General features: G+C 46.7%; 11 protein-coding genes across 11 annotated transcripts; 7 read left to right on the plus strand and 4 right to left on the minus strand.

The window, feature by feature from the left end:
* Positions 1-1,212: 1,212 nt before the first annotated feature.
* FOMMEDRAFT_148831 (uncharacterized protein) lies at positions 1,213-2,140 on the plus strand (the record flags this gene model as incomplete). Its single annotated transcript, XM_007270555.1, has 5 exons — positions 1,213-1,556; positions 1,616-1,679; positions 1,732-1,855; positions 1,919-1,960; positions 2,027-2,140. The coding sequence occupies 5 exons, from the start codon at positions 1,213-1,215 to the stop codon at positions 2,059-2,061; spliced, it is 609 nt and encodes a 202-aa protein (XP_007270617.1). The 3' UTR covers positions 2,062-2,140.
* Positions 2,141-4,647: 2,507 nt separating this feature from the next.
* FOMMEDRAFT_160957 (uncharacterized protein) lies at positions 4,648-4,942 on the plus strand (the record flags this gene model as incomplete). Its single annotated transcript, XM_007270556.1, has 3 exons — positions 4,648-4,654; positions 4,714-4,744; positions 4,798-4,942. 3 exons carry the CDS (start codon positions 4,648-4,650, stop codon positions 4,940-4,942), a joined length of 183 nt encoding a protein of 60 aa, XP_007270618.1.
* A 654-nt stretch (positions 4,943-5,596) lies between these two features.
* On the plus strand, positions 5,597-6,659 carry FOMMEDRAFT_170633 (uncharacterized protein). The gene is made up of 5 exons (XM_007270557.1): positions 5,597-6,068; positions 6,129-6,192; positions 6,244-6,367; positions 6,433-6,477; positions 6,546-6,659. Exons 1-5 carry the CDS (start codon positions 5,725-5,727, stop codon positions 6,557-6,559), a joined length of 591 nt encoding a protein of 196 aa, XP_007270619.1. The 5' UTR covers positions 5,597-5,724; the 3' UTR covers positions 6,560-6,659.
* A 737-nt stretch (positions 6,660-7,396) lies between these two features.
* Positions 7,397-8,326, plus strand: FOMMEDRAFT_170634 (uncharacterized protein; the record flags this gene model as incomplete). The annotated part of the gene is made up of 5 exons (XM_007270558.1): positions 7,397-7,740; positions 7,798-7,861; positions 7,913-8,036; positions 8,102-8,146; positions 8,215-8,326. 5 exons carry the CDS (start codon positions 7,397-7,399, stop codon positions 8,253-8,255), a joined length of 618 nt encoding a protein of 205 aa, XP_007270620.1. The 3' UTR covers positions 8,256-8,326.
* A 429-nt stretch (positions 8,327-8,755) lies between these two features.
* On the minus strand, positions 8,756-10,538 carry FOMMEDRAFT_170635 (uncharacterized protein; the record flags this gene model as incomplete). Its single annotated transcript, XM_007270559.1, has 3 exons — positions 8,756-10,239; positions 10,301-10,340; positions 10,409-10,538. 3 exons carry the CDS (start codon positions 10,536-10,538, stop codon positions 8,784-8,786), a joined length of 1,626 nt encoding a protein of 541 aa, XP_007270621.1. The 3' UTR covers positions 8,756-8,783.
* Positions 10,539-11,086: 548 nt separating this feature from the next.
* FOMMEDRAFT_170636 (uncharacterized protein) lies at positions 11,087-13,102 on the minus strand. Its single transcript, XM_007270560.1, has 2 exons — positions 12,998-13,102; positions 11,087-12,919 (listed from the first exon to the last, which is right to left on the minus strand). Exons 1-2 carry the CDS (start codon positions 13,006-13,008, stop codon positions 11,452-11,454), a joined length of 1,479 nt encoding a protein of 492 aa, XP_007270622.1. The 5' UTR covers positions 13,009-13,102; the 3' UTR covers positions 11,087-11,451.
* On the plus strand, positions 13,062-14,330 carry FOMMEDRAFT_160964 (uncharacterized protein; the record flags this gene model as incomplete). Its single annotated transcript, XM_007270561.1, has 7 exons — positions 13,062-13,252; positions 13,466-13,736; positions 13,792-13,821; positions 13,879-13,987; positions 14,061-14,086; positions 14,144-14,175; positions 14,228-14,330. The coding sequence occupies 7 exons, from the start codon at positions 13,062-13,064 to the stop codon at positions 14,328-14,330; spliced, it is 762 nt and encodes a 253-aa protein (XP_007270623.1).
* A 1,008-nt stretch (positions 14,331-15,338) lies between these two features.
* FOMMEDRAFT_113318 (CPII coat sec24 protein) lies at positions 15,339-19,007 on the plus strand. The gene is made up of 13 exons (XM_007270562.1): positions 15,339-15,402; positions 15,456-15,487; positions 15,546-16,627; positions 16,680-16,883; positions 16,941-17,045; positions 17,096-17,219; positions 17,274-17,429; positions 17,511-17,681; positions 17,734-18,029; positions 18,086-18,223; positions 18,282-18,476; positions 18,551-18,769; positions 18,852-19,007. The coding sequence occupies exons 1-13, from the start codon at positions 15,356-15,358 to the stop codon at positions 18,870-18,872; spliced, it is 2,790 nt and encodes a 929-aa protein (XP_007270624.1). The 5' UTR covers positions 15,339-15,355; the 3' UTR covers positions 18,873-19,007.
* A 429-nt stretch (positions 19,008-19,436) lies between these two features.
* Positions 19,437-22,624, minus strand: FOMMEDRAFT_113319 (uncharacterized protein). The gene is made up of 3 exons (XM_007270563.1): positions 22,328-22,624; positions 22,000-22,276; positions 19,437-21,948 (listed from the first exon to the last, which is right to left on the minus strand). Exons 1-3 carry the CDS (start codon positions 22,604-22,606, stop codon positions 19,910-19,912), a joined length of 2,595 nt encoding a protein of 864 aa, XP_007270625.1. The 5' UTR covers positions 22,607-22,624; the 3' UTR covers positions 19,437-19,909.
* Positions 22,625-23,486: 862 nt separating this feature from the next.
* FOMMEDRAFT_113321 (DUF1000-domain-containing protein) lies at positions 23,487-24,423 on the minus strand (the record flags this gene model as incomplete). The annotated part of the gene is made up of 4 exons (XM_007270564.1): positions 23,487-23,722; positions 23,821-24,008; positions 24,085-24,254; positions 24,326-24,423. The coding sequence occupies 4 exons, from the start codon at positions 24,421-24,423 to the stop codon at positions 23,543-23,545; spliced, it is 636 nt and encodes a 211-aa protein (XP_007270626.1). The 3' UTR covers positions 23,487-23,542.
* Positions 24,424-24,626: 203 nt separating this feature from the next.
* FOMMEDRAFT_142893 (uncharacterized protein) lies at positions 24,627-25,881 on the plus strand. Its single transcript, XM_007270565.1, has 4 exons — positions 24,627-24,861; positions 24,996-25,155; positions 25,293-25,482; positions 25,574-25,881. The coding sequence occupies exons 1-4, from the start codon at positions 24,658-24,660 to the stop codon at positions 25,824-25,826; spliced, it is 807 nt and encodes a 268-aa protein (XP_007270627.1). The 5' UTR covers positions 24,627-24,657; the 3' UTR covers positions 25,827-25,881.
* Positions 25,882-26,842: the final 961 nt, after the last annotated feature.

The following is a 26,842-nucleotide window of genomic DNA, read 5'->3' on the forward strand; positions in this document are numbered from 1 at the left end:
GTCACTGTGGCTGCTTTGATCCGTGTTGCAACGTCATGTTTATGAACCTTGCATGGCGCTGCTGTGCGTATATTCGAACGTCACATAGACGTGCAGGTGAGGATACAAGTCCTTTACATTTACATTGATCTGTGAAGGTAGACTAAAATGGATTTATGAGATCGTATTTACAGATCTTGGGTTTTACGAGCATAAGAATTGTTTTGAAGTTCCACTTTCTCGTATTTGAATTTTGTACAGCCTACGTATGCCTACGAAGAGGTCCTACAAACGGTGCCCTTCCCGATTGAAACGCTGCGCAGAGCATGGTCTGGAAAGAGTTCTACCTGGCAGCTCCTAGGAAGCAATATACGTACCTCAAGCCCTGTTGTCTATCTGCTGGTTCATCTCACCAGTACTCCCTCTTTGACGTTTTAGGGTCGCATTGTCTGCGCTGCTTGAGGATCAGTGCTTGCACACTCATTATCGTCAAACTTTAGCAGTTGAAATGCGAAAGTCTGCAGAATTTTCTTATTGCTTGTTCTGTGCCCGCAATAACGCCTGCGGTGAAGCACAAGAGATATTGAAGTACATGGGTTCTTCTCGGTTGGTCTTAAGGGTATAGTCATGAGACATGAATACCCAGCCAGAAGAATGCGTTTACAAAGGACCACGGGTACGGCACTCAGAAACACCGGAGGTCCAAAAATACGGCCGGTTCGAAGTATTTTACTGGACAACTCATCAAAGTCGAGACAAGGCGACATCTCAGCGTTAGTTTTAACTCTACCACGTTAGCGTGAACGGAAAGGCGGTGTCAGAGAAGTCACCATCTTCACATTCCATAATTATTCCGAATTTGGCAACAAATCTTTCACTTCATCTCGACAAATCATCAGGTGATTCGGGCCATTCGGCTCCGCGTTTCAAAGCGCAGTGCGCAGCCACCCCACGTTTCCTTTGACGCGCCCTTTTGACAGCGCGCAGTGATCTGAACTATTCACCGCCAGTGTCGGCGGGAGCAATGGAATAAGTGGCTGTGCATTGTGTACCTCAGCTAATTGTTTAAGACAGAACGTAAACCTCCCCGCAGCAAATACTTACTGTACCATACCATACCAAGCCAAAGCCATCACTGCGCTGTGCCACCTCCACCGTCATGTTCCTTGCTTTATATAAAGTGATCATTCTTGAGGTCTTTGATAGCAACGCACGTATACGCATCTCATAACCATGGGTCAATCACCTTCAGTCCCAGTTGAACACGCTCGTCTTACCTTTCTTCGAAACAGTCTCAGCAACAATACCATCCAATGCGACGCCTTGGGCATTCATTATCAACTCTCGACTCCCAAAGGAATAAAGGCCACATGTACCACGACGGTGTCTAGATTGGACGTACGTCTGGAGAAAAATATACCTGTTGCTGAATGGGAGAAAAAGATTTTTGGATCTGATCGAATTCAATTTACCTCTAACCGCCCGTTGATTGGAGATGGTAAGGAGTCTGAGGATGGGTTTATACCGATAGACTCGTTCTTCCCTCGGACTGGTGGAATGCGGTGTTCGACTCGCTTGTAAGTCCTACCTTGTTACACTCTTTGAGGAGTTTATCATACTGAGATCGATATTGAAGCCGACGTTCGTTCACTGTCAACGGAATAACATATACCTGGAGGTCTCGTCAATTTTCACTCACGGTAAGCGCAGCGTTTGTATCACTATAGCCACGCATTAATGTGTCTTACGAAGCTGTACCGCGGAGACGATGACGTCCCAGTCGCAACGTTCGCCGAGAGACGGTGTTTCATCCACCGTCGAAAGCCATATATCACGCTTGGACCGGGCTGCGAAGATATCCTTGACCAATTGTTAGGTAAGAACCTTTTTTTGACCTGTTGTTACATCATGCCAAACTTATTCGTCTATTACATCCTAGTAACTTGTCTGTATGCTGAGCAGAGGAGAAGAGCGGCCAAGAGTATGTCTCTCTATATAAATCCGCTCAAATTTTCATACTCGTTTTCGCTAACTTGTGTTTCATTAGGACGACAGCGAGCAGCTGGCGGTGGTGGTCCATGAGCTGGACCATCTCAGTTCATGTGAATCTATTAATCGACTCCCTTTTTCTCTTCTCTTTCTTAGCTACACTCTCTTTACGAAACTTTGGGGTTAATTATTTTCTGAACCTTTTCCTCTTCCAAATGTGACCCTTCTATAGTTGACGGTTTCGCTTGTTCAATTCATGTAAATGTAATATGTATATGACATGCAGTAATCTGACTGCTTGTATTTATGTACAATGTCAAAGTCGTGGCTAGCCTGATTAAGTGAAAAATGTCCTTACTTTGCAGATATACTACGTCCGTTGACTTCAAAACAACTTTTATTTCAAATTCAAAAGAGTCGCCATCACCTTTCTCAGTTTCTGAGCAGAGCAAGACTGTTTGACACCACTTGAAACGAGCCAGCACGTGACCCAACAACTGGACATAAATACTTAGGTGGCTATGCACTGTCTACCTCGCCCAATTCTCCAATACGGAACGTAGACCACAGCAAATATGTCAAATCTTCACCTCTGCTGCTGCGCCAATTTTAATCGCACCGGATCTGCCGTCATATCACCTGCGTTATATATAGCAGCCTGATAGCAACGCACCTGCACCGACGTCTTAACTACGGGTCAATCGCATTCCGTCCCAATTGAGCACGCCCGTATTATCTTCTCTCGAAACAGTCTCAGCAACAACACCATCCAATGCGATGCCTTGGGTATTCATTATCAACGCTCAGTGCCTAGAGGAATAAAGGCCATACGTACGACAACGGTGTCTAGATGGGATGCACGTCGGGAGAGGGATGTGCCTGTTGCTGAATGGAGGGAAAAGATCATTGGAGCCAATCGAATTCGATTTACCTCTAATTGTCCGTTGATTAAGGATGATACGGAGTCTGAGGATAGGTTTGTACCTCTCCCACATTGAGAAATTTGTTCGGACTGAGGAGAGCAATGAAGCCGACGTTTGTTCACTGTCAACGGAACGACATGGTTGCGGCTCTACTGCGCAGACGAGGATGTCTCAGTGGCAACATTGGCTGAAAGGTGGCATCTTGTTCACAGGCGAAAGCCAAATATTATGCTCGAGCCAGGCTGCGAAAATATTCTTGACCAACGGCTAGATACGTACGTTTCTCATGAAGTAAAGCCGCGTCAAGTCCACCGGAATATAACGTCCTAGTGACATGCCTGTATACTGAACAGAAGAGAAGGGAGATCAAAAGTACGTTGCTGTATACAAATCCACTCAGCGCTTTGTATTAATCTTTGCTGGCTTTTATTTCATTAGGGCGACAACGGGCAATTGGCCTGCGGAAGTGGTAACCCATGAACAGAACTATATTCATGCACTCATCTATGGAATGTACTTGCTTGCTTCTACCTCTCTTTCTCTTCTAATTGGGCTAACTGTTGCACGGTTTGTCCACGGGAATTAAGCTTACATGCATCCCACTTGAGCGATATTGCTCACCCTCATCGTAAATGCTTGCGTGCGTTGCGGCGGATCACCAAAGCCGTAGCTCTAATCAGCATCTCGTGTCTCTGCTATACCATCGGTTAAAGGAGAAAAGTAATGTCAGTGGAATTCTCTCGTTAACACGACGAGGACTTTCTCATTTCCTTCATTGACACGACTAAAAGCAGTGACAACGCGTTATCTATACACTTGGATAATCTATGCTATGACGTGAATTACACGCATGCACTGTCCAGCCGATTCCAGGGCCTATTCCGCCATTGTTCCAATCAGAGTCAATAACTGTGATAATTCGGACATATGGACTTAAATTGTCCTGTAACGCTGAGACTCCTAGCGAGATAGTCTGGGCTTTCCTGAAAAGTACTATACTTCGTAAAACAGACCCGTCATGGACCTTTTGAACCTATTAGGTGAATACCCTCCCACCTGCTAACTTCACGAACAATATTAAGCTGAGCCAACAGAACATTCCTGAGGCTCTGAAACGCAGTACACACTATCCACTAATACGGTCTTCACACTTTGAGGCGATACAGCTTGTCTAGGGTATGGATTCTTATATTAGCCCGTGAATACATCTGCCGAAGCGTATTGTTCTAAATGAAAGTCAAATGAAGCAGCTCACGATCGACACGTTCTCGGTCCTGTGATGCCAGTGGAGGTATGTGAATGGCTTTGATGTTTAGAGCTCTGTGAAGCTCTCAGTCTTAACTCATTATACTTCCGGTCCGGTTTGTTTTGGCCAATCGCAAACTTGGTAAGGCCACTTCTCCAAAAAATAATCATGCTCACAATTTTTTTAAAGGTCGGATAATGCGACATCCTTAGCGACTTGTTTATCCGCGAACTACATGTGATGTCTGAGATCAAGCTGGATCACTCTCGTTATCCCGACAGCAAGTCATTTTCCCATTCACAGCCACGTGGTGTACACGACACGATCGCCCATACTGCAATTCAACATGCCTTCTCTGTTCCGGATGAAGTCGGTTGAAGATCGTTGCCTTCTTGCGGACCGACTTCACTACCAGCGCAATGCATACTGTCGAGTTACTAGAAACCCAAATTGGGACCTTAACGAATGTGAAAGTATGAAGTCACTATGTGTGCTTTGATCCGTGTTGCAATGTCATGTTTATGAACCTTGCATGAGCGCTCCTGCGCGTATTCTGAACGTCACATAGTCGTGCAGGTGAGCATATAACTCGCTTGCCTTTACTTGGGTATGTGAAGCTAAATTGGATTGTATTTGTGAGAATTCATTCAGAGATTCTAGACTTCGCGGGCATAAGGTCTACTTCCTCGCATTTGCCTTTTGTATGGCCTACAATACCTGCGACTCCGAAGAGGTCCTATGGATGGCGTCCGTCTCGAAAATGGTACCTGCGCCAGGCATGGTTGGAAAGCGATCGACTCAATGACTCCTCGGTAGCAAGATACCTCAAGCCCTGTTGTTTGTCTACCACCTCATTATCAATGCTCCTCCCGGCGTATCAAGGCGTCATTCTCTACACTATTCAAGCAATAGTACTGGTAAATCCGACATCGCCAAACCCTAGCAATCAGATACAATTACGTGGAATTTGTTATGTCTGGTCTTCTGCCCGCATTATTACCGAGAGTGAAGCCTGGAGTGTATTGAAGTATATTTTCTCATCTCTCAATCCTGAGTGTACAATCAAGGGTCAGGAGACATGAATGCCTGGCCACCGAGGATCACGGCACTCAGAGAAATAACGGGTGCCCAAAAATGCGACCGCCTCAAAGTACCTGCTAAACAACACGTCACCGTTGGTTCTGGCCGTACCGCACTGGCATGCACGAAAAGTCCCAGGTGTCGTCAGAAACCTCCCAAATTTCTTATTCCGCAAACATTCTGATTTAGCAACCTTCCCTTTCGAGGAGTCACATGCTCCACATCATCGGGTGATTACGCTTCCGCGTTTCAAAGTGCAGCGCGCAGCTATACGACGGAGCATCTTGGCAGCACGCAGTGATCGCAACTTTGTTAATTCCCCCGCCACTGTCGGGTCGCACCTCGGCTAATTCTCCAAGATGGAACGTCACCTCCGCAGCAAATATACCAGACTCACCTCATCGTTGCGCCGCTAATCGTTTCGCATCTACCGCCCTGTCTTTTGCTTTATATAAGGTGAATCCTCGAATATTTTGATAGCAACGCACCTACACGGACCTTTCAACTATGGGTCAATCGCCTTCCGTCTCAGTCGAACACGCCCGCCTTATCTTCTCTCGGAGCAGTCTCAGCAATAATACCATCCAATGCGACGCCTTGGGCATTCATTATCAGCTCTCAACACCCAAAGAATGGAAGAACACACGTATTACGACAGTGTCTAGATGGGACCCGCACCAGGGGAAGGACGTACCTGTTGCTGAATGGCAGAAAAAAAACTTTGGATCCGATCGAGTTCGATTTACCTCTAATTGTCCGTCGATTGTAGATGGTACGGAGTCTGAGGATGGATTTGTACCGATCGACTCGTTCTTTCCTCGTACGGGTGGATTCGTGGGTTCGGCTTATCTGTAAGTCTCCCCTTGCTTCTCTCAATTGACGAATCTGTAAGACCGAGATAAATGATGAAGCCAACGGTCGTTCACTGTCAACGGGGTAACATACACTTGGAAGGCTCGTGTGGACGGGGACGCGGTAAGCGCAGAAATTGGACCACAACGAACATAGTTTAACGAAACTGTGCAGCTATACCGTGGGGACGAGGACGTCCCAATAGCAACGTTGGCTGGAAGACGGTGGCTTGTTAACCAACGAATGCCATATATCGCGGTTGGGCCAGGTTGCGAAGACATTCTTGACCAATTGTTAGGTAGGAACATTTTCATTGACTTGTGGTTACCTTGTGTCCAACTCACCTCAAACATAACGTCCTAGTTACGTGCCTGTATATTGAGCAGAAGAGAAGGGAGGTTAAAGAAGGTACGTTACTGTATATAAATCCACTCGGTATTGTGTATTCATCTTTGTTGCCTTTTTGTTCCACTAAGGCGACGACTCATAACTGGCGCGCGCAAGTGGTAACCCATGAGCTGAATTATAGACTTCGCGGTCATAGGACTTGTTTCAAATTCTATCCCCTCGCATTTGAATTTTGTACTGGCTACGCATACCTACAAGGATGAGGTCCCGTAGATAGCGCTCTTCTCGAGAGCGACGCTACACCGGGCACAGGTTAGAAAGTGTCTGGCCTGATGACTCCCCGGTGGCTAGATATCTCAAGTCTTGTTGTCTATTTATTGCCTCTTCTCTACAAATCAAACAAGCAATAGAGCTGGTACCTTCGACATCGCCAAACCCTAGCAGTCAACTCCAACTTTGCGGATTCTGTTGTGGCTGGTGTCCAATAATACGGCCACCTCGAGGCACTTGCCAGACAGCACATCACCGTTGGTCTTGGCCGTACTGCACCGGCATGCACGAAAGGGCAGTGTAAAAACCCCACGATCTTCTTATTCCACAAATATTCCGAATTTGGCGACCTATTCTTTGACCATATGCATATCCCATACACCAAGTCATCAGGTGATTGCGCTTCCACGTTCGAAGCGCAGTGCGCAGCCACACGACATCTTCCGTCAGTGAGCATCTTGATTGCGCAGTGATGATCGCAGTGTTTGCTTGTTCTCCCGCCAGTGTCCGGGGACAATTGAATAAGCGATGGTTGTACCCTGACTTGTTCTCAAAGGCGGAATGAGATCTCCGCAGCAAATTTATTTAAACCGCCTTTGTACTGCGTCGCCTCAAATCGTGCCAGGTCTACCGCCATGTCTTTTTCTTTATATAAAGTAATCATTCTCGAGCGATTTGATACCAACGCACCCACACAATTCTGCTAATTATGGGTCAATCACCTTCTGTCCCAGTCGAACACGCTCGTCTTATCTTCACACGAAACAGTCTCAGCAACAATAACATCCAATGTGATGCGTTGGGTATTCATTATCAACTCTCAACGCCCAAAGAAATAAAGACCACACGCACCACAGTGGTGTCTAGATGGGACCCGCACCAGCAGAAGGATGTGCCTGTTGCTGAATGGGAGAAGAGGATAATTGGATCTGATCGAATTCGATTTATCTATAATCGTCCAGTGATTGAGGATGATACGGAGTCTGAGGATGGACTTGTACCGATAGGCTCATTCTTTCCTCGTACGGGTGGAATACCGAGATCGTCCTATTTGTAAATCTACCTTACTCCTCTCACTTTGAGACTGTAAGACTGAGATAAGTGATGAAGCCGACGGTCATTCACCTTCAACGGCGTGACATACACCTGGAGGTCTCGCGCATATTCACTCGTGGTAGGCGCAGAACTTGGATCACAATGAACATACATTAATATGGTTGTGTAGTTATACCGCGGGGAAAAGGACGTCGCCGTGGCGACATTCGCCAGAAGACAGTATCTTGTTAACCGACGAAGGCCATATATTGCGCTTGGGCCAGGCTGCGAAGACATTCTTGACCAGTTGTTAGGTAAGAACATTCTTATTGACTAGTGGTCACCTCGTGTCTAACCGACCTCGAACATAACGTCCTAGTTACCTGTCTGTATGCTGAGCAGAAGAGAAGGGAGGCCAAAGAAGGTACGTTACTATTATTAATCCACTCAGTATCTTGTATTCATCTTCGGTATTTTTTTAATTTCAATAAGGCCCTGTTCGGCGCAATTTTGAGGACGTGATAAGCCAATGATAGCTTAAAAGGTGGCAGGGAGTGTGATATAAATAAATTGACAACTGATTGGAAAGTTTTACCTTCAAAAGTCAGTTTGATAGGAATTTGTAATTGATCTCGCTTACTTATCAATCATCAATCTTATGTGGTAGGGAAAAAAGCCCTACATAGTCGAATAGCTCTAGAGAGTCTTTGTGACCTTACTCTGACTAAATAGTTAGCATAGCTTATCATGGCTAAACAGTTCCTTTAATACTGTGCCGAACAGAGCCTTATACTCTATCCGCTTATTGTTGTGAAAAAGCAATGCTGCAACCCATGGCAAGCATAATTAAGAATGAGTTTATATTCAAAAGTCATTGTATATTATTATAAAAACGGAGTGAAGGGATGAAGCTTGAAAGAAGAGCAGTGGCAAACATATGTAAAATTGCAGCGAATCGGGGAAAGTCGGATGTTAATTATGATTCAATAAATTGATACATGAACAGTGTATTACAGAGAATGTCAAAGAAGAAGGAAGTGAAAAAGGTACGTGCTTGGTCCTTAGTTGCGCTTCGGATGCGCGAATTTGTGGAATCTGGTCATCACCGCCTGTCGCAGACGAGTGCTTACGCGTCGATGTAGCTTGCCCTGATCCTTTTGATCCTTCTGCCCAAATCCTTGAGTAGCCAGAGTCGAAGCGGAAGTCCCAATAGACGAATCATTCTCGGCGCTTGCGGCCGAGTGTCCTGTTTCGATTGGCAGTACTTGTGAAGATGCATTAGTTTGCGACTCAGCGGCTACATGACCCTCCGCACTCCCGTCATCCACAATATCCTCGCCGGAACATATAGACTGATGAGAAGTCAAGTCTGGCGAACTTGAAGTATTAGGTCGGACACCGTCATCTCCCACATACATCATCCTTTCCACCTTTTCTTTGGCAGACACGGAGAGTGGGTGTCCAGATCCAACGAAGCTATGGTGCAAGGAACGCAGCAGCATAGCCGAGCGCGGCCTCTTCTGGTAAGCAGAGTTTGAGCGAGACGCAGGGTTTGGTACGATCACGCCGAATCCAGCGACATTGTCTCTAGACGAGGAATGTACAGCGCTGGACGAATTCCGATTTACGTACGGATTCGGCCCGATTTGAAACTCGATAGGAAGTTCGCCTAGTTCTTCAGACTCACTGAAGAGGTCTCCTTGTTGAGAGTCTCGTGGCGAGGCTTCGTTATCCGTTTCGTTTCCTGTATTCAACGATTCCTCGGTCACTATTGTCTCCTCTCCTACCGCATTCACATCATTTTCGTTTGAATTCCCGTACACGGTGGCAAGCTTCGCTTCCTCCTCCCTTACCGCTCGCTCCAGAGGTGCCTCCTTCACAGTCCCGAATGGATCGAATGGACTATGCGGAACTTCAACTCTAGAAATCCCACTGAACTTCCTCGACAATCGACGCACCAACGGAATGCGTGTCTCGTTCTTCACCTCCACTGTACTATTACCCATAAGACCAACCGACATAGCTATTGGCACGTCATTTTTATGAAATGGCTGCGAGCGTCGGCTAAGCGGAATCCCGTTTCGGATACCTTTAAACATCGGCATCAAGGCACAACCAGGAAAAAAGACCGTAGGAATGGGAACTGCAGGAACTGCGAGATTCGGAGCGGACTTCGGCGGTACTTTCTTAGAGTATGAGCATGAATCAATACTTGCAATACTGTCCACGGTGTATGTGCGTTTCGCGATTCGAGGTCGCTGGTGATTCTTCTTGTTACTTGCTGATTCGTTGGAGGTAACTCCATTAACTTCTTCTCCCCCTTCATACACAGGGTTCGTCGAATCTGTACTGGACGTAGACCCTGATCTGGAACAAGGTTGCCTGAGCGTAGGTGTGATAGTGGTTCCGAATGGATCCTCTTTACTAGCCATCCAAGAAGGGAATCGCTTCAATTCGTGCTCCTCGCTTGAGTGAGCTGGTATTGGCGCTGGAGTTTGAAATACTAGGCGATCTCGCCTAATGAACATTGACTTAGCTACTTTCGCCGAATTCGAAAAGTCACAATAGAAAAATGTACCTATTCGCGTTCTCTGCAACAAGCGAAGAGAAGAACATGGCTGTAAACGAAAACAAAAGATAGAGAATTAGAGGGCTAAAAGTCACCAACGGCGATTTATAGATGAACTGAGATTGAGACATCCGCCTTTGGATGTTTCGGAAAGGGGCTCGAGAAACATGACGTGAGATACAGTATACACTGTAATGGTGCGGCTCGGCATATGCGCGACTTGCCCGAACGCCGTTTCACGAGGCATATTCCGCCGCCACACAATCTGTGAGAAACGTTTTTCACAGTGGCATTAGATCGCCCGTGAGATTCACATAGCAAGCAGTGCTAAGCACTGCTAGCACGTCTTCCGTCGGGCAACCGAGGCTGTAATTTAGAAATGCGTCAGATTATGCAAGGCTCTGTAGTAATATCATTCATTCAGTATGCGTCCTTACTGGCCTACATTCGTGGTTGAAAACCACATTATCCGAGACATTTTGTTTCCGTCCGAAAACTGAATTGTAAGAAAACGTGGGGTTTGTGCGCGCCGATCATGCGAAATGTCCGTCCGAAGCTGTGGCTTTGATCGGCATCTCGCGTCTCACATCATACTTCCCAAATTCGGAATAGCTTACTTCCATTATTCCCTCCCTTTCCCTCGTTCGTGTCTTATATATTCACAAACTCGTCGATGTTCGAGCGCGTGAATAAATTTTTTATGAGAGAAGGCACATAAAACTCGTGAATATATGCGCCTAGCGCGAATAACCACTACTACTTAATCGTAGTACTATCTAAGAAGATAAGAAAAAGGCAAAGAGAAGGAACTTATAGAGATGGAGGATAGACGATGTGTGGTGCTACATATGGTGTTACCGTCCCAACAAAGCCTGAATCCTGATATATGACAAGATACCCTATAAAAAGAATATGAGAGAAATATGATGAACGACGATTATTGTGAGGGAGGGGTCGTACGATGCCCCAAAGAAAGCAATACCGAAAACAATACCAGACAAAAAAAAACACATCGGGGAAAGACGGACAGTGGTAGAAAGCAGGGACACGTGTGTGAGAGAATATGAGAGTGACGTCGTGACGGGCGTGAACATGAATGTAAGTCATAAACGACAGCAGCGAGGAAAAGAAATGTAATAGAAGAAAAAACATAACGAAGTTTATGCAAGGGCGTCGACGAACTCAACTTTCCCTTCAAGGTTTTGTGAGAGAATATTAGCACGATCCCATCGAAGATCAGCCTCATCATAGTATTCGATGCGCAAACGCTCAAACATATCGAAATCGAGGCATAATCGTAGGCGTTCAGCGAGGACCTCGATCCCGTGCAGGTTATTGAATCGACAACCAGAAAATGTAAGGGTGGACAGTGGCGGGAGAGACGCGAAGGCGAAGTCCGCGGGCTTGTAGGATGAATAGCAGCAGTCGTCGATTGTTACATGCCGCAGATGAGGGAATTTCGAAAGTGAACGGAGCGCCATGAGAACAATGCCCAAGTCTTCACACACGAAGCGCAAATCGCGTAGTGATGCGAATTGGTGCGAACCGAGTCGGCTGAAGAGATCAACGACGTTGTCGAGTGCCGTGCGTACGTAGAGCCGTTCGAGATGAGGGACCTCGAGCCTTGGCGCTATGAGTACCCAGAAGGTCGTATATGCGCCGGGGATGCTACTAATCACTTCGAGCGTCTCAAGACTTGGTAATCGGATTGGTTCGTCTGAGTGTCCGTATGCGATCGCCTCGCGATCAGAGACGTTCAATATACGGAGGAATAGGTGCCGAAGGTTCGGGAAAGGCGTTTCATTGCCAAGGAACATGTTCGGGATCGCGTTCACTTGGCAAGTGAGACTAAGGTGTGTGATTGACTCTGCCTGGAAATTTGTTGGGACGTCGGGGACGACGCCAGTCCCATGGAAAAGTCGTAAGTTTGGCGCACACCATTTCTTGATGTTGCATGACACATCAACGTCGCTGTCCCATTTGTAGCGATGAAGGTGCAGTTGCTGAAGGGAATCAAGCTCATCAGAGTCATCTTTGATGTGCTGCTGCACCTCGCTCATGAGTTGCGAGATTGGTCGACTAGGCGTTGAAGTTATCCGCAATTCTCTCCAACGCCCTTTAGCAGGAGCAAGCGCCTCCATAAATTCTCGCAGATCGTCGACGGACATATCGCTAGCAAACCGTGTGTGGTCCTTCCCGTGAATTATGATAGTAAGCCCGCAATCCGGTGAGCCTTTTATCTTTGACCGTGATCGCTCTACCCATAATGCCGCTTCGCCTTTTGGCATTGATGAGTATATGACGGACCAGAATTCCGGGCATGAGAGAGCCAAGGAGCGGAAGCGTTTGCATACTTGGGACACACGTTTAATAAGGAGATTTGAGCGAACAGAGGGGATGTTGATAGGAAAGCCAGCAAGGGAGTAATATGCCTGCTTGAAGATTACTATGAGTAAATCATCCGGTAGCCTTTTCAACCCCCGTCGCGGGTGGTTTGATTCCGTTTTCTTCGAGTGATTTGTAGCAACAAGTTCAGCAAGAAGCGGGACTGCCCTGCCAAACTCAGAAGAGAGGGCCTTGAGATCGTCAAGGCTTGCAGTGATGCCATTTGGCTCGACCACCGTCACTCTTATAGAGCGAGTAATTACATACATGGACGTATAAGCGTGATCTGTACTAGATTAAAAAGGAAAGTGAGATACTTACTCCTCGAGCATGACGTCTAGGAAGTAGAGACTGCCGCGCGACGTGCACAAAGTGAGGAAGCAGGATGCTGGGGAGACAGGTGAGGCAGGTGAAGAGACGAAAGGGAGAGAAAGGAAAGAGAATTATCGGGCGAATCAGCCCAAGTTGGCGAGACAGAGACGCATATGAACGTCGGAGGCCATCTGCTCGCGGCGCTGATCGCAGTGGTCGAGAGGAGGCTAGAATCTGTCTAGATCTCTTTGGGAAGCCGATTCCGTCCGGCACTAAACCTTCAATGCTGAATTAGTGCTGATGTGTTTCAGCTGACATGTCCACCTTCCCACAAATACACTCTGTCTATACATTTGTCTTCACTAATTTCTTCTGTCTCTTCCTACTGGGAGCCGCTTTTATCTTCTAGCTCGTTAGAAAACTTTAGTCCTAGCTCTCGACTGTCCTCTACCGAAAATCTGGGACACTCAATCTAAGTTCTGATCTATTGCCTCCGGGGATATTCTTGGAACATTCATCGCGCGAGGACGGCATCCCGCCCGGAAAAAGGGTTATCGCATATGTTTCTCCTGGGCTCACGTCAATTCCAAAACACGCGGGAAGACGGATACGTCACTCTAACATATCCCCGGGATCATTTGGGGAACAACGTCAATTGGCTGACTTGAATGAACCCTCATCAAAATCGTCAGGATCGTCCCCGCTCGTGAAAGGCACCCTGTCTGAGCTTTCCCATTCATCAACTGGGGTACATGCTAATTTCGAAACCACTGACTGTGCTGGCACTAAAGCTATTCTCAAAGGCGTGGTACCCTGCTGCGTATAGCTTCACTGTCGATTGAAATGACTGCCGCACGCTAGAATACACTAGTATTTGACATGGATGTTAGCCTTCTATTGCCAGAGCGGAAGGAATGCGCCTACAAAGCGTCGAATCGGAGGTATCGTCAAAACAGCCGAAGTCCAGAATCAGGATTTTGGCGAGCCAGAAGGCTCTCAGTGATTGATCGCTTGCTCATGTGATTTACTTCCGGTAATGAAAGGGTTTGTCTACTTTGCAACACCTTGATAGCAATGGCACTCCCGACTAACTATGGAGTCATTCTGGGTTGTAAAGTATTGCTTTTGATTTTTTTCACGTTGTGCAGATGCTAGTCAGCACTTCCCGAAGTTTCTCATTGCACTGGGTCTGCTTCGGTGTCAACCCCTTGTGGAGATGATCTATTAAAGGAACGAAAGTCCTCGGAAGCTTAACTCGGGAATCGTCTCTTCAGCGAAGGAGGCAGGTTTTACCGCCGCCGGTCTTCCCGTGGAATCCGAACTTGAAGATTTTCCGGTCTAGACCGCACACTTTAGTATAAACCTTTTTTTGCCATGTAGCATTGATCGAAAGGGGAAGAATGATAGGATACACATGGCTCTAGGGAACGATTGCTGAAGTAGTGCCGGTCTTAAATCCCTTTGCAGATGCTGAAGATTCTAGAGGCGAGGTTTTGACACATCGTGAGAATTGCTTTGTTGAATACTGCCTATTATGCATTTGGCACAATCTGTCAGCTTTTAGTGAACACTCAATCATTCATAGTTAACAGAATGCCAGTATGTATTGGAAAGCTTCACTCTAGGCATTGCTTTCAAAGTTCAGCTGAGCAAACAACTATAATATTGATTTCTTTTATAGCTGATTTCAGCAGTGACCAAACCTTTCTACTAGACTAATATCCAGAAATTCTGTTACTTGCATGTCAAGAGAAACCTTGAAAGCTAAGATAAAATGTTGTTAACTATAGATAGGCTCTGGAAGAGGTTCAACAGAAATGGATTGAATAATAAGAACAGATGTATTAAATTAAAATTGAAGTTGTTTGCTTGCACAGTATAATTTTTAACCAACTGAAACCTTGATACCTGGTTCTGCTGTGTGTGCAGCATGAGAATCAGTAATTAGATAGCTTGACCTGATAGGGGCTATCTACGGGGTCGCGGTAGCTTGGAAACCAGAGTAAGACCGGATAACTTTGTTGTTGGTTGCCCCATACATAGGTTAACGTGTTATGGAGATTGATTCAGCAAGCAGAAGTAAATTGTAAGTTACGAAATTAAAGGAAGTACGAGCAATATTTTCGTGTTTCGAATAGCGTGACACTCTGAGAGATTTTCACAGTGTCAAAGCCACAGATTGATTCGCTACTTCAGGTCATTCGCAAAAGCAACAAGAAGGAAGGATTTAGGAAATTCGGGCGAGAGGCTGTGACTGAAGATCATGTGACATGAAGTAACAGCCGTGTGACTTGTGGAATTTGACGAAAGCGTGTCGTGTCAAAGCAGTTCTCCACGTCCACGTACGCATAACTTGGTCAGTTACCTATGGCATCTCCCTCTCAACAGCTACCTCCTGGCTGGACAGCGGAATGGTGAGCATGAATGGCTTGTTCAAGTCCGAAACGTTTGCTGACCTTGACGCCAGGGATAATACGCATCAGAGATACTTGTTTACTGGTACGTGTGATTAATATGCAGTAGACGATAGACTAAAGTACGCGAACACGTCTTCCAGAGGCTGCCACAGGAAACAGGCAATGGGAAGTCCCTGGACAGCAAGTTGGAGGTGTGCCGCAGGCGGCTCCTATAACTCATTCAAAACGAAGGCAATATGCTGCTGGTGCAACTCAGGCATACTATGGTCCCACAGATGGATATAGTGCTGACCCAGGGTACATGGCTGCCGCACCTCCAGTGCCTGGTATGACCCCGCCTATAGGTGTTCCGGCCACTGCTGCAGGTGGTGGTCAACTCTTCACTCCTGGTCTGGCTGCAGAAAATCAATTCGCAGCTCAGCAACACCAGTTCCAACCTCAGCCGGAATACATAAATGCGCCGCAGGCAGCCCAGCCAACATTCCAGCAACAGATGGGTGCAGTCACAGATCAGCTTGGACAAATGGGTATTGGTGGACAGAAACCACACGCGCTTTACACTACAAACTTGCTCACCGCACCTCCGGACCCACGCGAATTGGCCCTCCCGCCTCCGGAGATCCGTCTTCCTCCTAACGCCTGTGTCTCCCCTTCTCCGTTCGCAAACGCGGATCCATCATATCAACGTTGTACAATAAATGCGGTGCCTACGACGTCTACTCTACTTAACAAATCCAAATTGCCCTTCGGCTTGGTTTTGACGCCATACCGTTCGTTAAAAGAGGGCGACCCGCCTGTCCCACTGGTAACAGATACCGTCATCGCTCGATGCCGTCGTTGCAGGACATATATTAACCCTTTTGTACAATTCATTGATGGAGGGAACCGCTGGCGTTGCACCCTCTGTATGATGTCCAACGAGGTTCCGCAACTATTTGACTGGGATCAAGAACGGAATCAACCCGCCGATAGATGGGCTCGCGCGGAGTTGAACCACTCGGTTGTCGAGTTCGTCGCCCCAGCAGAGTACATGGTTCGACCACCCCAACCTGTTTTCTATTGCTTCCTTATCGACGTAAGCCATACTGCTATCTCGTCGGGTATGGTTGCAACTGCCTGTCGGACGTTGCTCGAGTCATTGGACAGGATTCCAAATGAAGACAATAGGACGAAGATTGCGATTATCGGATTTGATGTTGCATTATACTTTTTCTCTATGACGGTGCGTTTTTCTGGTTGACGGTTCATTGGCGCGTCTCTTATATGCCGAATAGCCTGATTCCACCGATGCAACTATGATGGTTGTTTCGGATTTAGACGACGTCTATCTGCCGAAACCTAATGATCTTCTTGTAAACCTTACCGAAGCTCGCGCTGCAATTGAGGCACTCCTCGGTCGCTTGAACGAGATGTTCCAGGAATCCCACACCGTCGGAAGTGCCTTGGGCCCTGCTATGCAAGCCGGATACAAGTTGATAGTCAGTGGTGCACGAAATCGTAACCGTACATCTAACTTATCAATTATTTCGCTGTAGTCGTCTGTTGGCGGAAAGCTTGTGGTCTTATCTTCGAGTCTACCAAGTTTAGGCTCGGGTGTGTTGAAAAATAGAGAAGACCCTAAAATTCTCGGAACGGCAAAGGTATAGTATCCACCAATCCTAAGAGGGTCATCAACTCAATGGAATTATAGGAATCGAGCTTATTGCAGCCTGCATCTTCGTTCTATAAGACTTTTGCTATCGACTGCTCACGCGCACAGGTCTCTGTAGACATGTTCCTTTTCAGCGCCTCGTATCAGGACGTTGCAACCTTGGGTAAGTGGCATGATCAGTACAATTGGCATGATGGTGACCTTGCCTGGCATACAGCGTGTTTACCGCATTACACGTCTGGTCAGACTTACTTCTATCCTGGGTTTAACGCTGCGAAAGCAGAGGATGCAATTAAGTTTGCGCATGAGTTCGGAGAGGTAGTTGCTATGCCCATCATGCTCGAAGCAGTCATGCGCGTACGTGCTACAAAAGGTCAGATATATGCGGCGGTCGTTTTATTGTTTGGAATGAAATTAACTTTCTCTTTCCGCATTTCCTAAACAATGCATGTAGGCTTGCGCATGGCGTCCTTCCACGGTAACTTCTTCGTTCGGTCAACCGACCTTCTCGCCATGCCAGCAGTACCACAAGACCAGTCTTATGCTATTGAGATCCAGATCGAGGAAAACATTACGCAGGCATTCGTTGTTCTTCAGACTGCCATTCTTCATAGTACCTGCAATGGTTGGTCTAATTTAATTGAGTCCATAAGTCGATTTAACTTTTATCATTCCAGGTGAACGGAGAATTCGCGTCGTCACGCTTGCCTTACCGACAACGACTAACTTGTCCGAAGTGTACGCCTCCGCGGATCAAGTTGCAATTGCAACCTTATTGGCAAACAAGGCGGTTGAGCGTTCTCTGTCACACAAGCTGGAAGATGCGCGCGACGCTGTCGTAAATAAGATGGTCGAAATTCTCACTACGTACAAGAGTAGCATGACTGCTGCGGGCTCTGGTGCGAGTGCACAGCTTTCTGTTTGCGAAAACATGAAGATGCTTCCTGTTCTATTGCTTGGCCTGTTGAAAAACGTGGGTCGTGGATCTGGTTCCGCATTCTCTGAGCATTTACTGACGGGCAACATTAGGTCGGAATTCGTCAAAGCGCGCAAATTCCTCCAGATCTCCGAGCATATGCGCAAGCCTTGTTGACTTCTCTACCATCTCAGTTACTAATGCCCTACATCTACCCGACATTCTACTCTTTGCATAATATGTCACCTGAGGTGCGTTCATTCAATCCCTGCAACTCTTCATCTGTTTTAAGTACATATGGATTAATAGGCCGGGACGATGGGCGAGCACGGTCTCGTTATGCCAACACCGCTCCCTCCAACCTCAGAGCGCCTTGAACGCCATGGTCTGTTCTTAATAGAAGACGGCCAGACAATGTTCCTCTGGATTGGACGTGACGCTGTCCCGCAACTCGTACAAGACGTGTTCGACATTCCTTCATATGATCAACTCCGAGGCGGGAAGGTACGTCATCTTTATCATTCCATTGCATTCAACCTCAGCGCATTGACTTTTCCTTCCATTTTACTTCTATGTAGACGACATTACCACTCCTGGACAACAACTTCTCTCAACGCGTGAATGCTATCATCGCCAAGACGCGTGAAATGCGACGCGGACCCTACTGGCCGCACTTATACATCGTGAAAGAGGACGGTGAGCCGCCCTTGCGACTTTGGGCACTGAGCTGTCTCGTACAAGACCGAGCGGACGTCATGCCGAGTTATCAACAGTTTATCTCGCAGTTGAAGGACAAGGTGCGTCTGTCTTTTCTTTCTTAAAATCCCCTCTCTTTATTATGTCTGTTGTATTTGCATACGGACTGATTGATTGGTGTAGGTGAATGGTTCGAGCTACTAATTAGACTATATACGTACTTCAAATTCATGCCTTTTTCATACCCATACTCTCTGTTGACTTGTGTGTGGTGATGATGGCATGCATGTAAATCCGTCTCTTATAATGGTTTCTCTTTTCTATACTTTGCTTTCCTTGCTCCTTAACCTTCTGCCGAATGAATGTGGGAGTGGAGGGGTGAGACAAGCTGAATGAACGTATGAATGAATAAGCTCACTCACTTTCTTGTCTTTGCTGTGTCTAAGAGTGGGTTTGGGGTACGAGAAATTATAGTCTTGCAGAATAAGTTGGGGTAGTTACTAGTGAGGTGAGGAACATCGAGTTTGACACGGCTGACTTATCGAAGATTAACCAAGTAGTGTAGTGAAGCACAGGAAGAGGATTTCGACATGACAGAAAATCCAAGAGACACTGTTTGCAAAACGCCCACTCTGGAGTATTGACAAGTAAATCTATCTATTGCACAATATATGCAAGCACAGTGAGTTGCAACAACCAACCGACCAACCGACCAACTACTGGGCCAATATTCATGATCAACTCCAACAAACAGACGTACAGCAGACAGCAGATGTGAAGAAGGCTCATTTTTCCTTTCCACCCATATATGTGCAGAATACGGAATAGAAATCGAAATGAGAATTGAAAAAAAGAAAAGAAAGAAAGAAAAGTGCAGTATATAATATATACACAAAGCAAAATAACAGCGAAACATTCAAACAAAGGGAGAATTTTGTATTATAATCCACAGAACGAAAGCGTAGCAGATGAATCGGGAAAAAGAGTTGCAAAATGTAGAGAGGTAAAGGAAAATGGAAATATATTTGATTGTAGAGAAGAGAGAGGAGGGAAATAATAATTAGATAGAAAGCAAAAAAGCGAAAGAGCAAATTTATGTAGTTTCGTTTCCAACGTCCGAACAACCAACAACCAACAACCGACAACCAACAACCAACAACCGACAACCAACAACCAACAATGAAGTATTCATCATTCCTCATCGTAATAGTTTCTACTCCACAACCTCACCTCACCTCATCTCATCTCCTCTTCGAACCCGAAGACCCTCTTCCAACAGTAGTAGCACCCGCCTCAGACGCAGTTCTCGAACTTTTCTTCGGTCTTCTTTCTCTTCCTCCTTCTCTTTCTCTTTCTCTATCCTTATCTTTACCCTTTACGTGCACACTCATCTTACTCGCATTAATAGCCGCAGTCGGCGACACCTCCGCACTCTGCAGACGTGAAGACCTCCGAACGGGTCTACCCGTCGATTTCGAGACGAGGTTCTCATCCGGTTCGGTAGAGTTACTCCGCAACGACCGCGTGGTACGTCTTTGTGGCGTCCGCAAATTGTTGTTCGAGTTTGATAGTGCACGAAGGGAAGGATCCGTCTTTCGTCTATTCCGTCTCTCGGAAGGTTGTTTGGGTAAAGGTGCGAGTTCGTCCGCCTCTTCTTCCGCTTCTTCTCCCTCTTCGTCCGTGGTCTCCGTGCGTCTATGTGTTCGTCCATTCGTCTGCTGATGATGATGATGCCGACCCTGATCTTGTTCTTCCTCTTCTTCGAACAACGTCCCAGGGATACTAATATTAACATGGTGGTGAGCATCGTTCTCCTCAGGGCTCACAGCCCGTTTCCTCGTCGACCTTCTAACTCCTGCTCCCGATGCCGTACGAGACGCCGCAGCCGGGGCGGTAGCGCCAAAGCGTAGACGATCAGCATTCGCACTCGTCGGACTCGGTAACTCATGTTCATGTTCATGATCTTCCTCCCCATCTCCATCCATGACAAAAGCACCCGGTACGGCAACTTTCAGCTTCTTACGTTGGCTTCCCTCTGCAACAGTACTATAGGCATCATCGTTCCTCCAAGATGGCGACTTGCGCACGTTCTTAGGTGACGTCGCACCTGACGAAGGCGTTCTCATCGGTGGGATAGCACCGTTGAAGATCGAGTATCCTAGACCTTCGTCGCGTTCTCGGTCGCTTATTTCTTCTTCCACTTGTTGTTTGTCGACGCTTTCGTCTATGGAAATCACCGACGGGGTTTCTCGCTCTTTGCGTCTATCTGCGTCATACACTTGGTCTTGTTCTTGTTCGCCGTCATCAGTCGGACTACTCTCCTGCGTCCGTTCCGCATCGTCATCCCGCGGTGGAGTGGGGAGCCGTGTGGTGGGCTTCGTCGGTGCGCGCTTTGGCGACGCACTAGCCATCGGGTCGACAGGATGTCTCTCGTGGTGGAATGGTTCCGGACTTGGGTTACGCGGAGCCGCGGGTTCAAAGAACGCATTGCGCGTTGTAAAGCCATTCTTCTTCGCAATACCATTCGCAACTCCATTCGTCTTTGGCTGTTGGGAGTGAGGCGCCTTCTGTGCGAATAGGCGTGCCGCAGAAGCGGGAGACTCCGCAGTACTGATGAACGTAGGGAAGCGATGCGCAGGTGAGTTCATCGAAATCGAACCCGTGCCATTTTGCGAAACAAGAGTCGACTGTGCCGAAAGTGGTTGTTGACCAGCAGTTGACGGGCCAGCACTAGTAGTAAACATCCCCGCCGGCTTCGCGGGAATCCCATTGGGCAAAGAAGTCCTCGGACGAGCGCCGAGACTCTTCCGAGGAGCATTCGCAGCCGTCCGACGTCCGATGTCTTCCCACGATGTTCCAAGGTCCGTCGAGCCACTCGCCCCAAGGCTCCCGCCTATCCATGATTGATTCGCGCTTGAACTCCCCATAGTCGACGTCCTTATACGTGTATCCTCGCCAAGAGCTGCAAGTTCGTTCTCCAGGAGGTCACGCTCGACAGCAGGCATGATCGAGAGTATGTCTTTTACAATACGTTCGCGCTTTGCGCTCCATGTTCCACGGGCTCCTACTCCGGAACTCGGATATTGACGAACGAAGCGTACGGCGGCGGCGTATTTGCAGCTTTGGATGAGCCTCACGCAGACCATGTCGCGTACAACTCCTACTGATGCGGGTGGGACGTTTTCAGGTGGATGCATTGCGAAGTCCTGTAAAGCGGCATCTTCGTATCTTGAGAAGGGTAACGCAAGAAGTTGAGTGAGAGGCTGTGGCTTCGGTTTGGCTGTAGAATTATTAGCTATGGTCTTTTTTTAAAGACAAGAACGCAACGTACGAGTTAGTACCCAAGTTAGAAGGACATGCAATAATTTCTTCCTATCTGAATAATGATCAGGAAAAGTCCGTTGATACTTCCACGCTTCAACAACACTATGCTCCGCTGTCGCGACAATGTATCGCTCGATGGCACTCGTCTCTGCAAGTGGTGGCTTACACGTCCGTACAAATTTACGTATCAAGTTTGCTGAATCGGAATCGAGCGCAAGTGTCTCTATTATTTTCGTAGTATAGTTCCTGACTATCCGCGCATCGGAAAGCTTCGATATGGCACCCTATAAGGCAGTTAGCATTCTTCCAATGAGAGACGAGGTTATATTGCGCACGTCAAGGTTGATGCCATTGTCCAGCTGCCAATACGCATCGGCAAGAGCCACGTACTGAGGCGAAATGACTTTTTCATCAATGTAGCGTTCATCACGCCCATCCGAGGTCTGTTTAAGAAGGTAGTATACGAGACAGTCACGCTTCATGTCGTCGTACGAAGCGGATTCAATAGCGTCGAGAAGATGTTTTAAGGCGGGAATGGATGAGGGTGGATAGATCGTAGAAGGATCAGGGACACCGCCGAGGTGAAGGAGAATGTCGAAGAAAAGGCCGGACATGGCTGTACGACGCGCGAGGATGTGTTCGCGTACATTGTCGCTCCACGCAAATTGATCAGGATGAGTGGGAAAATAGGAGAGGAGCGTGAGGTCCACGGGCGGAAGAGTTGGCGAGTCCTGAGAAGATTGTACATGACTTAGTCGATGTAAATGAGGAGGAGAATATGGGACTTACTATGTCCATTGTGCGGGAGAGGAGGGAGGAAGAGGAGACGAGAGCGCGACGTGATGCACAAACACAGTCACACCTTCGAACAAGGGACATCACGTGTATATTCGGCTCGTTCCGTTTCCACATTCTCTTTTGATTCCGTCAGCAGCCACGACAAGAGCGTTGGAGCAACTTGTTCAGCAAGTTTCCATCTTATTCTAATTGCTCCTACCGCCTACTATTCCGAGCTTTGCACGGATAAAGTATATAATTTTGTAACATAAATAGCACTTCTTTCTTGAGGTGTGCCAGCAAGGTCTTCTGCAATACAGCCACCAAATGTTAATCATATGGAGCCAAGACGCCCCAGGCCTGCGGGCATGTGCCTCGAAGATAGGGAGGAGCTTAGCACTATATCCCAGTTATCTCAGTAATCAATGATTCAATGTGAATGAATTTTAACCTACTTGTGAGGGTGGTACGTGGGCTTCTCCCGTACTTCGGAATCAGATTAGGCGAAAGGGTAAAGACCCTTATCTTATCATACCACATGTAAATCCTGCACATGGATCCAAGGTTCATGAACACCTCTGAACCAGAGCTTTGACGGTGTATATCATGGAATGACGTTGCACAGGGCTTTTCAGTATCAAAAAGACGTATATGGCTATCTGGGATGTTACGAGTTATATTCTATTGGTTACTGGTACATTTATCCTTCTACTATTAATTTAAACCAACTCGTAATGCAAGTATCTCCATTTTAAATACCCACTACACAAACGTCATCGAGCCGTATCCTGTTGTCCGGACGCTCTCTCTCGCACTCGATCAACAAGCGACGCGTCCGCCGCATTCTCAGCAGGCACTTCCAACTTATTCGTCCCCGCATTTTGCACTTGTCGCGTATCGCCTTTGAAACCGATATAATATATCCTCGAAACTTCTTCTCCAATCGATTCATTCTAATTAATTAAAACACATGAAACGCATCAGTAACATGCAAAATACCTTCCTCGACCTAAACACGAGGACAAAGAAGGGAAGAAGAAATGAGACTTACGAAGTGGAGAGATAGTGAATGCACGTTCGCAAACACCGCAGCTCGCAAGGGATATTCCACAACACCCGTCTCACCCTCCTGAAGTGAGATATTAAGTTGTGGTTTCGTCGATTCTGCTTCGGCGAAGTCGACGATGTTGGTGTGGTTTGCGTATATGCGTAGGTGCCTTGGTGTTAACTCTCCACGGCCTAAACATCTCATAATAATACAAATAAGTATGGGCGATTGGATTCAATTTGACAATTTGAAGCACAGGAGACTTACCAAGCTTGAGAAGAATCGACCTGACACGTACGTTCTGCGAGAACGGTACGTGTATAACGAGCTGATCGTCTACACCTGAATCCGCGTATCGGTCTGTATCTTCACGTTCATCCCAAGGTTTTATTAGCGCCTTCGCATCTTCGGGTACACTCAAGTTCAACCCATGAACACTAGCATTATCAGAATGCTTCAGTCAGTCAACTTATTAACAAAGTCTCGCAGATTACGACGCGTAACTCACTTATCCCGATCAACAACATGATACAAATTCGCCGTCTCCGGACCAGCTATCTCATCTCGTACTGAGTTTCCATCCTCTCCATAGTGTTCATACGACATAATATAGTCAGAAGGAAGGGAAGCAAGAGGCGACTACCACAAAATGGGTACTGATTCTACGGAAGGCTGAATTGAGTACTTACCTCCGAGGATAGGCAGGTTCACGTGACGTACTGTATGCTCTTGTGTGCTCCGCCCTCCTGCATTGGTACTTCTTTCCTTCAAGGGCTTACTTGCGTACACCACCTCTCTCCCGTCTTACCAACACCCTTGTACCGCTAAAAATTAGGAAATATGTCTCTACCACGAGCAACACCACGCGCAAAACACTATCACGGCGGCGCGAAGGGCAAAGTAACCGGAAACACGGTCCAACCAGCTCCAGCATGGCGTGTACGAAACATTCCCCCCGAGTCTCAGAGTCAGAATGCCATAGATCTGGGGAGTAAGATATTGTTGAGTAACTTACCGCTTGATGTATCGGAGGATGAGATCGTTGTACGTTGTTTTTTTTCTCTAAGATTAATTTGATTGTTCTTCGGCGCCTTGAAGAAGAAGCGCTTGTGATTTGTGAAAGAGTTATGAAACGACCGAGCTGACGTTGATCTTATTTTAATTTTCTTCTCGAATAGGACTTGATGAAAAAGACGATTGGGCCTGTTGTCTTACGAGACTCGTTTTTAATTTGCAACTCGAAGGGTGTTCCGCGAGGCGCAGCTATCGTCACGTTTACGCGCGGAATTGACGCGTCGAGGGCGCGAGCGAGGTATAATGGGAAAGTTATTGACGGCAGTGAGTCTCTCGTTCCTAACTATCCATCCGTCTTCTTTCTGCGATTTCCCTACATCATTGTAGTCGCATAATCGTTGAAGTTGCGCGTCTATCAATATTTAATTACCCCATCTAACTCATTTCTTTCTCGAACATAGAACGCGCAATCAAACTCGAAATAATCTTAGACCGAGACGTCGACTCCTCACGTCCATCCCAACAACAGCCACCCACCGCACCGAATGGTGTACAACAACAAAAGCCCAAAACATTATTTGATCGTCTCGGGCCTCTACCTTCCTCTCCTTCTCATCAACCAACAAAAGCAAATGGCGTAGCAAATAGTCGGTTCGTATTTTACACTTCACACTTCAACTCTCTTCTCTTTCGCATACGCGCATGAAGAGGTTACTGACATTCGAACTCTTACTCCCAACAGACGAACACCATCACTACTCGACCGCGCAGCAGCAGCCCCATTCCTCTCCACACCTCCATCCAAACCCAGATCCTTCTCAACACCCATACAACCACGCGTTGTACCACCATCAGCACCAGCAGCCCTTAACAAAAAGCGACAAAAGAAAGGACCCAAACGCGTTAGGAAGAGCGTTGCAGACCTTGATCGCGAGATGGAGGAATACGCTGTTGGGCGGAGGAACTTCAATAGTGATGGTGTGATGATGATATAGCCTCATATAGGCTGATTGATAGTTTTGGTATTAATGATGAAATGCTGTTTTGTTGAGTGAAGTGGATTGGTGTTTTGTTTTGTCTGTTCTGCGTGATTTTGAATTTGCTGTGTTATTTCTTCTTTCTTTGCCCTTTTCCTTCCTTCAACCTTTGGCTAACAATGATTCCATTGTCTTTTGTTCACTTCTCACTTCTCACTCTCCAATCTATCCGATATAGTGCACGTTTCTTCAGTTCGTTCCCTTTCTTTATCCTGTTGCTTCGATAGAATGATTAATGTTCACTGTTTTCTCCTGTGGTATCTACGAATCTATAATAGACCATCACGTCCTCTATTCTCAAAGGAATCATACATAAAGTATGTACAAGAAATACTGAATGAGTAGCCTTCTGGCAAAATTGTCTAGAATTCTTTCAAAATTCAAAGTTAAGTTGGCTGGCCCTGATTTCACTGATTTCACTAAGTTATGTCCTAAAAAACAGTTAGTGAATTTGCTCTGTTCCTCTCCCCTTCTATTCACTCCATTATCACTTGCCTTCAGCAAAATTATTCTCTTCTAGTGCTAGAAATACACACATACTAGAAAATGTGCTAAAATTACTTGGCACTTTACTACAGTAGATACAACCTTGGTTAGTAGATGACCTGTTTTGAACAGTACTGTCACAGAGCATGACTTGCTTGTAATAAAGTAGTTCAATAGTACTTTTGTCCAATATAATATAATATAATTAGTATAAATTGGACACGTGGATTCACAGGTCTTCTTTGAACGAATGCTTGCTTCTCTCCTCCTTCAACTTCTTCAGCTCAATACTAAATTCTTCAAAGTACTGCATGCTGGTTCTTTTTTTCCAACTTCCAAATAAAACGCTACAGCTGTGCAGGTTCATATGTGCCATGGCTGACTTCGTGTACACCAACGAAGTGGCACCAAAGATGCCACTTTACGTCTGATGGTGAGCGCTGAAGAAGAGGTTGTGAGAGCAACTAACTGGAGATGCCGGATTTCAA

Source organism: Fomitiporia mediterranea (assembly GCF_000271605.1).
Source record: "Fomitiporia mediterranea MF3/22 unplaced genomic scaffold FOMMEscaffold_13, whole genome shotgun sequence".
NCBI classification, from domain to species: domain Eukaryota; kingdom Fungi; phylum Basidiomycota; class Agaricomycetes; order Hymenochaetales; family Hymenochaetaceae; genus Fomitiporia; species Fomitiporia mediterranea.